Source organism: Cornus florida, unplaced genomic scaffold (assembly GCF_030987335.1).
Source record: "Cornus florida cultivar Cherokee Brave unplaced genomic scaffold, ASM3098733v1 CherokeeBrave_3.0.0_Hap2_Chr05, whole genome shotgun sequence".
Classification (NCBI taxonomy): Eukaryota; Viridiplantae; Streptophyta; class Magnoliopsida; order Cornales; family Cornaceae; genus Cornus; species Cornus florida.
This window is the reverse complement of record NW_026775575.1, coordinates 17,458,824-17,467,313: the sequence shown is the minus strand read 5'-3', so window position 1 is coordinate 17,467,313 and position 8,490 is coordinate 17,458,824. Positions and strand designations below refer to the sequence as shown.

The following is an 8,490-nucleotide window of genomic DNA, read 5'->3' as shown; positions in this document are numbered from 1 at the left end:
TCAATAACAATGTCTAAAAAATTCTCTCCAACACTGCATTCTGATTGGAGGAACAACCACCCTCTCATATGTGGAAAGAGTGGGCTCCTCATAAGACCAGTAATGGCTTGGTCTTGATGCTGCACCGTTGCATTTTCTTTTACCCTTCACCCCCGCATGGCTGAGTCCTGCCTCGTCATCGTCATCGTGTTTTCTCTTACCCTTATGCCCTTTGCATAGGTGTCCTTGGTCTTGGACAACCATGACACCATCATTACCAGATGAAGAATTGAACTCATTCACCACTTCTTCTTCAGTGTCCATTTTGGTACGCTTCTTAGCTCCAATATACACCGGGATGACCCCACACTTGTTCACAATCAACCCACAACAAGCATCTATTTCAATTTTCACTTCATCTCCACAATCCACCTCAAATTTTTCAAGGGGTACATAGCTCAACACTAGGTGGTCATGTGGGGTTGGGAATCCACAATAAATCCGATAACGGATACAGGGAGCACAAAAATCCTGGGTTACATTAGTAACACTAACAATATATTTTGTTGGTCTCTCGACAATTTTGAAATCATGTGCTACATGTATAACACTTAAAACCAAGCCTTTCATCATACTCATATTTTGAGGCACTTGAAGTGACAATACATTACCCGACCTCTGATTACTGAACCAATCAGGAATTTCACAGCAGGAGAATATAATGTCATCGGGTCTAGTACCTCCATATCTTCCATACCATTTCTGCACAATTAGAATGATCGATAATGTGTAAGGTAGAGACATGCATGCACAGAAACACACACAAACACATGTATAAACATTGAGGGGTAGAGAGAGACCTGTAGTACATTCTCTGTGCAAGGGAACTCAACTAGTTTGCTGGAATTCAATAGACACGTCAATGGGGGGCGTGAGAAGTTTGATAGATCCGGAAATCTTTCCATTGATGAATGTGAAGCATGTAGAATGATCAAACTTGATGGAAGCTCTGGAAGTGATCCAAGGTTTCTACAATGGTACAAAACGAGGACTTGAAGGTTATAAAGTCTCTTGATAGCTGGTATACTGTACAAATCTTTGTCAACGAATTCCAAATATCTTAACGAGGATAGACTCCCGATGTCGTTCAGAACCGTTGAAAAATTATGGAGCCTCAATCTCGTTAGAGAGGTTAACCCCAACAACGAATTCGGTAATGACATGGACATGGACATGGATGGTGATCCTTTACTACCAGATAGAGACAAAAATCGAAGGTTCTTTACACGCACTATGGAAACTGGTACTTGTCTTATAGCAGTTCGGGAAGCACAAAGCAGACTTAACGATTTGATTTCCCCAATCTCCTCAGGCAATTTGTCTAATTTCAGGCACCCAGAGAGCTGAAGAATTTTAAGAGATTTCAACATACAGATGCTCCTTGGGAGATTCCTAAGGTTTGCATAATGTTTCAGGCTTAGGGACCAGAGTTTATCTAGACTTCCAATGGATTCGTCAATCATTTTCAAACTCCTACAATCTTCAAGTCTCATTTTCTCAAGGTTTGGGAGTGTTGAGAAGTCGGTAGTGATTCTGGTCAAAAAATGGGAATGACTTAGATCAAGCATTTTCAACTTTCCAAAAACCTGTGGAAAGAAGATTTAGAGCACATAATTAGTTCAAAGTGAAATATACAATTCAAACAAAAAAAGGAAAAAATAAGTAATCAGTAGTTTATTCAAAGTGCTAATTATACCTTCTTGTCCTTCCGAACTTGTTCTAGGTTGCTATGTTGCATGTCAAAACCAATTAATTTCTCTTGATACAAGTTACTTGGTATAGAATTTAGAGGGAATCCATGCCAGCATAGCCATCTCAAACTTTTAGGAAGATGTTCATAGCCTCTAGTGATGTCGACATTCTTCAGTTGTAGCAATCTTAGTTTGTGCATCCTCGCAAATGCTTCACCATTCAAAACAACTTTATTTGGTTCATCCATATTGATGAGCGCTGAAAAGTGCGCATTTAAACCCCTTAAATTAAGGTATTCTAAGACCTTTATCAATCTTATTTCTCCGTTTTATTATAATTTCGTGTTATTACCCTTTTCAGGTGCTTATCCCAAAAATAAGTCAATTCGGTTAAATAAGAACATTAAAGGAGTTAACTAAAGCTGAATGGAAGAAAGGAGCAAAGTGGGAGCAAATTGAAGCAAAATGTGAAAATTCAGCAAGTTCGATCGATCTCAGCATTTCTTCGATCGATCGAAAGTTCATCGATCTAAACAATTCAAGATGGATCCAAGCCCTTGTCCTTATCCAAAAGAATCCAACAAGTTCGATCGATCCAACATATCCCAGATTGATCGAAATGATTCGATCTTATCCACACCTACCACCCACCTACCACTTTTGTCTTCTTCCCAAAAATATCTCAGAGATTTGTCTTTATTCAAAAAGACGCCGCCAAGGAAGATCGATCTCTGCAGCATTCGATGGATCTCAGCCATGTTAGATCGATCTCAACACAGTTCGATCGATCGAACTTCCTCAAGTCCCTTAAAAAATATATTCCAGCTTATTAAAAGTTGGCTCATGGTGCAATCATTGGAGGGACCTTGGTGTACGAGCCCAGACCATTGGGGTAACATTTGACCTACCTATATAAGGATTGAGAGCCACTTTTAGAGCATACACATAGTGGATAGTTGTTATTCATAAATTGTATTTTTTCATATCTTGGAGAGGAGGTTAGAGATTAGAGAGCTTTACACATCTTGGGAGTTCTTCCATTCTTCTAGGGTTTCCATCAAGAAGGAGGTCATTCCTACCATGGAGATAGCCTTTGAGGGTTAGATGACTACTTCAATGAGTGGCTAGACATCTACTTGGGGCTAGAGTAGCCCCTAAGTTTGCTTCCTAGATTTAGTTCTTTGTATATTTTTGAAGATTTATTTGTAACAATGTTTTGACCTTGGATTTATATATATATCTTGTGGTTTCTACTTGATGTGTATGGATTAATGCTTTCAATTGATTATCTACTTCTAACCATATGTCTATGTATACTAGAATGGATGATTCATATTCTTTTATTTAGATTTAGTGGAATTTATGCATGTCTATGTGTATGAATGAAGTTAATATAGAGATGCTCAAAATATAGAGCTTAATTGAATACTCTTACAATTTATTTGATGGTTTACACTTGTTTCTTGATAGATTGTACCACAACTTTAGCTTACTTAGTTAAATTCCATGTCTTTAGTGTAAATGTAGTGTAGTTGTTTTAAATTCATAGATATGTGGACAATCTACTCTTGTTCCTTGGTGTTCCATACTTATGAATGCGTTTGGTGTATGTTTCCAAATAGTTGTGTATGCACAAATTGTGATTTCATTGAATGGATTTTCGTCTCATTTGATAGGTTGTGCTTTCCATTTGATTTGGCTTGATAACCTATGCTTATTTGCCATCCATGCCTAGTTTCAATTAATGTCACACACACATACACACACACAAGTTACAAATCAATTTCCCCATTAATATACAATTACTAGTGTCTAGTGAAGTCAAGCTTAGTGGTGAGCTCTAGTACCCCAAGTCCTTCCCTTTATATCTTTCTCTACTTTATTAGTCATTGAATTTTGTTTACTTTAATTTCAATTGCATAATAGTTTAATCAATCAATCCAACCAATCTTTGATCACTCGACCTACTAACCCTATATATTATTTCCATTGCATCGGTACCTACGATCCCTTGGGACGATCCCTACTCACCCTAGCTATATTTTTAGTTAGAGGTAGTGGTGGCTTTTAAAAATTTAAAACTTGGCCACATTGCACACTCATACTCTTAGTTCATATCTTTGCAAACTTTTTGTACAACCGACTTCCACCTTGCCAAGTTTTTGGCGCCGTTGCTGGGGATCTAATTGGCAACGTCGTGTTTTGGAAACAAATAGGAATTAGTACTCTTTTGATCGTGTCCTTTCTTTATTTTCTTCATAGTTACTTATTGTGTTTGTTCTTGATTGATTAGGTGCATTGAGTGAAGGAAACCAAGCAAAGGAGAATTAAAGAGCAAGGAAGCCAAGTGGAGCTAAACAAGGCAAAAAGACTGAAAATCTAAAAAATTGCAAAGAAAGGCTAGAAAGTTGAAAAATACATTGAAGTTGCTTAAGGACCCTTTGTGAAATCTTTCTAACTTAAGCGCTAGTTAAATCGTCGGCCCGCGTGGAGGCTTGTTTTTCATTTCTTAGATAAATCGTGAGCCCGCGTGGAGGCAATTTACTTTTCTTTGCATGTTGTTCAAGCATGGGAGTATGGGATCATTATATGTGAAGATTTGTTGATTTGTTATGGGGGCGAAGTGTTTGTTACTTGTTTATTTCTTGTTATTGTCTTTGCTAGTGCATGCATGGTCGTAAGTCATTAAATCCTACTCTTGTCCCTCTTAATTTTCATCTTGAATTGGTTGTTCGTAATCTTAGGGGAAGAGGTAGTTCTCATCACTCCATTTCATCAATGGAGGAGCAAAATAATGACTATGTGAAGGACCTTGGTTACATAAACTAACAAGGCATCTTCTACCCTAATGTGCATTATGACAATATCCAAGTACCCTTAGGCATGCCTAGACCATTCATTCCACCACAACAACAAGGCCAAATTCCATTGGGAATGCCTCAACCAATCTTTGCTCCACAACCTCCTATGGTTCAAGCTAATCCACGTGTACGTGTAGCACCACCAATTGTGAATCCTCCCATTGCTTTAGGAGACCATTATGTGCCTAATGAATATAATGCACCCACTTGCATTCAATTGCCCCCATTTAGAGCACATCACTATGAAATCAAACCACAAACCATTCAAATGCTTCCTAACTATCATGGACTTATAAGTGAAGAACCTTATAAGCATTTAGATGAGTTTCTTGAAGTGTGTTCCACCGTGAAATACACGGACATGCCGGAAGAAGTGTTAAGACTTAAACATTTTCCTTTCACCCTCAAAGACAAGGCAAAATATTGGTTCAACAATCTTAGGCCTTTTTCAATAACCTCTCGGCCGGAAATGCAACAAGAGTTCTTGAAAAAGTACTACCCAGTTTCGAAGACCAATGTCATGAGAATTTCCATTCGCGAATTTTCTCAAGGGGATGGGGAAATGATTTATGAGGCATGGAAAAGATTCAATGACTTGCTTAGGAAGTGCCCACATCATGACATACCTAAGTGGCAATTAGTTCAATATTTCTTTGAAAGTTTACCGGATAATCACAAGGGTATGGTTGATGCATCTATGGGTGGTTCTTATCTTGATAAGCATGAAAATGATGTGTGGCAATTGTATGAAAGTATGAGTGAAAATTCCATGCATAGATCTCTATCTTCTAAAAATGGTAGAAATCTAGGTGGAAGGAAAAATGTTGGTTTGTATCAAGTTGACAACTCCAATGATATAGCCGCCGAGTTGAAATCCTTATCTCAAAGGTTTGATCAATTTTTGATCAACGAAACTTCGATGAATCAAATGTCTTCCTCCCTAATTATGTTCATCATTGTGCATTTAATGAATCATGTATGACTTGTTCTAGTGTGTTACATTCTACTTCCAATTGTCCCCATGGACAAACGACAATCATGAGCAAACAAATGCCATTTTTCCTAACCAAGGGCATAATCCTTATGGCAATCATTATAATCCAAGTTGGAGGAACCATCCGAACTTTTCTTGGAAAAGCCAAGGGGAAGGCTCAAACCCTCCTTTCGGTGGTTTTCAAGGAAAGTATGTTCCGCCTCCAATGCAAAGCTAAGGTTCCCAAGGTTTTAGATCATCATCATTTCAATCACATGAAAACCAATTCTCTAATTCTCATTTCCCAAATCAATCTTATTCTCAAGGAAACTCTAGAAGTCCTGCTTTTGAAGAGAAAGTTTTGACCGCTTTAGGCACTCTATAGGCGAACACTCAATTGCTTCATTCTCATTCTCAATCCATTGCTAAGCTAGAAACCCAAGTAGGGCAAATAGCTAGTACTTTAAATGCTAGAGAGAAAGGGAAAATGCCTTTGAATGCCCCACCAAAGCAACAATGTGTTCTGGAGACTCATTCCTCATCGGAAGGTCCCACAATTGAGCATGTCAATGCGGTGACAACCTTGAGAAGTGGGAAGATTGTGGACAACAAGGTAAGTATATCCAATGAAGAGAGTGAACCGGTGCAACCAAAAGTTAACATCCGTCCCGTTTCACATTTTATTCCTCCTTCATTACATATGCATAATCATCATATTGAGAATGCATTGAAAAATGATTTAAAAGATGAATTACAGCATTATTTGAAAAAGGACTTGAAAAATTCTTGTATTTATGATGTTTCAAAGAAAAATTTTGAAAAAGTTTTTGAGCTAAGAGCTCCATTTCCAGATGTCTTAAAAGGATCCATTTATCTTGATAAATAAAAGACCAAGACCAATGAAATCATTGAAATGTTTAGGCAAGTGAAGATCAATCTTCCACTTTTGGATGCAATTAAGCAAATTCCGGCTTATGCCAAGTTCTTAAAAGATCTTTGCACCCAAAAGAGGAAGAACAAAAGCCAAACACTAAGAAAAGTAGTCATGACTGAGCAAGTGAGCTCTATTTTGCAATATAACACTCTCCCAAAGTTTAAAGACCCCGGTTCACCTACTACCTCTTGCATCATTGGTGACCATATCATCAATCGGGCTCTCTTAGACTTAGGAGCAAGTGTTAACCTTCTTCCATACTCAGTATATGTCAAATTAAGCTTAGGAGACTTGAAACCGATGTCGGTAGTTTTACAACTTACCGACCGATCAATCAAAAAGCCTAGGGGTATCATTGAGGATGTTTTGATTAAAATTGATAAGTTCTTCTTCCCGGTCGATTTCGTTGTCATAGATACGCAACTGGTTCCAAATCCCAAGAGCTAAATTCCTGTTATCCTTGGTCGTCCTTTCTTGGCAACTTCAAATGCCAACATCAATTGTAGGACAGGGGTAGTGAAAATCTCATTTGGGCATATGAAAGTGAAGTTGAACATTTTTAATCCAACCCCGAATTCGATGGACCAACATGAAGAAATATGTGTTGTAGAGGAGTGTGTCAACCATGAATTTGATGAAGTTAAGTCTTTACTTGATGTTAAACATTTCCATGGTTTGTCTACCAACTTAAAAACAAGGAAAGTTGCATTAAAGTCAAGTATTTCAAGGGCATGGAAGCCCAAGAGTTGTTTTGACCAAGGACCATCAAGGTCGTTTGAATCGAATCCAATGAGTTCCTTAGGGAGCAATTTGTTGGGTGGGATTCAAAAATCCATTCACCCCGTCAAGGAGGTGTTGCATAACAAGATATTTGATTTGGGCTAAAAGAGCCCAACGTCTTGCTAGAGATGTTAATGACTAGTAAATGCTTCGTAGGGTTTACAACCCTATTCCTCCCTCATTTCTATTTTGCATTTCATTTCTCGCGTCGTCTAGATATGTTTTGGGGTTTATACACATTGATAGGAACTATGATTGAGTATGCATGCACTTTTATTCTGAAAATAGACATTTTGTTCTTGTTTGATCGATCTCAAAAGAAGTTCGATCGATTGAAAATCCCTTCTTGCATCTAATCATCCCTCTGTTCCATCGATCAAAATTTTCTTTCATAAATCAACTCTTTATGTATCGATCGAAAATTTCTTTAGATCGATCTGAAAGTTCCTAGATCGATCCAACTTTTTCTTAGATTGATCTTCACTCCACACTTAGAAAATTTTTGAGATCCATGAAAAAGGCCTCTCTGTGCATCGTTCGAACTTTCTGTTCGATCGATCGAAGTATCTTTTAGATCGATCTTACATTGATCGATCTATACCCCCCCTTTTGTTGACTTTGATTTGACTTTTGAACTTTAATTTAATAAAAATCCAAAAAAAATATATATATATTTTGAATGTTTAGTTTATTTTATTCTCAAAAACTTCATAAATATTTTTAATTTTAGGAAATTTTTCAAAAATCTAAAAATATTTTTATTTTTATTTTTATCTTTCTAAAATAAATAAATAAATAAAAAATTTCAAAAATACTTAATCATTTTGAAGCATAGATTGATCTGTGTTCTTTCAAGATCGATTTATGTTCGATCGATTTGAGATTTTTCCAGATCGATCGAACTTGTCGGGACCAGTTTTTAAAATAAAACCCTACGGTCATTTTAATCAATTTGTAAATCGATCTCAGACCCTTATCCGTCGCCGCTGTAACACCCATTGCTCTCAGCTCCAACGAACTCTCCGGTAAGCTTCCCGAGCCTCGAATCTGTCTCCCTCGTCTCAGATCTCGTCTATCTCTCTCCCGATCCACTTCTCTCCTCGGATTAGGTAAGTTTGCGTTTCCATTTCCATTTCCATTTTTGGGCTTCAACTTACATGCTTGTGATGTTTCCATACTAGATCTGAGCTTCCCATATTTGATTCTTGCCAT

General features: G+C 37.5%; 1 protein-coding gene across 1 annotated transcript; it reads right to left on the bottom strand.

Moving 5' to 3' along the window:
- LOC132309055 (disease resistance protein RUN1-like) lies at positions 1 to 8,490 on the bottom strand. Its single transcript, XM_059807409.1, has 4 exons — positions 8,250 to 8,490; positions 1,736 to 1,989; positions 840 to 1,625; positions 1 to 741 (listed from the first exon to the last, which is right to left on the bottom strand). The coding sequence occupies exons 1-4, from the start codon at positions 8,488 to 8,490 to the stop codon at positions 1 to 3; spliced, it is 2,022 nt and encodes a 673-aa protein (XP_059663392.1).

What these genes read in the sequence shown, in the direction of transcription:
- LOC132309055 (XM_059807409.1), bottom strand. Translation starts at nt 8,490, where the DNA reads ATGGCAAGAATCAAATATGGGAAGCTCAGATCTAGTATGGAAACATCA. An exon ending in AAGTTCGGAAGGACAAGAAG is followed by an intron (nt 1,626 to 1,735) that starts GTATAATTAGCA and finishes TTCTTTCCACAG; the next exon opens with GTTTTTGGAAAGTTGAAAAT. An exon ending in GCACAGAGAATGTACTACAG is followed by an intron (nt 742 to 839) that starts GTCTCTCTCTAC and finishes CTAATTGTGCAG; the next exon opens with AAATGGTATGGAAGATATGG.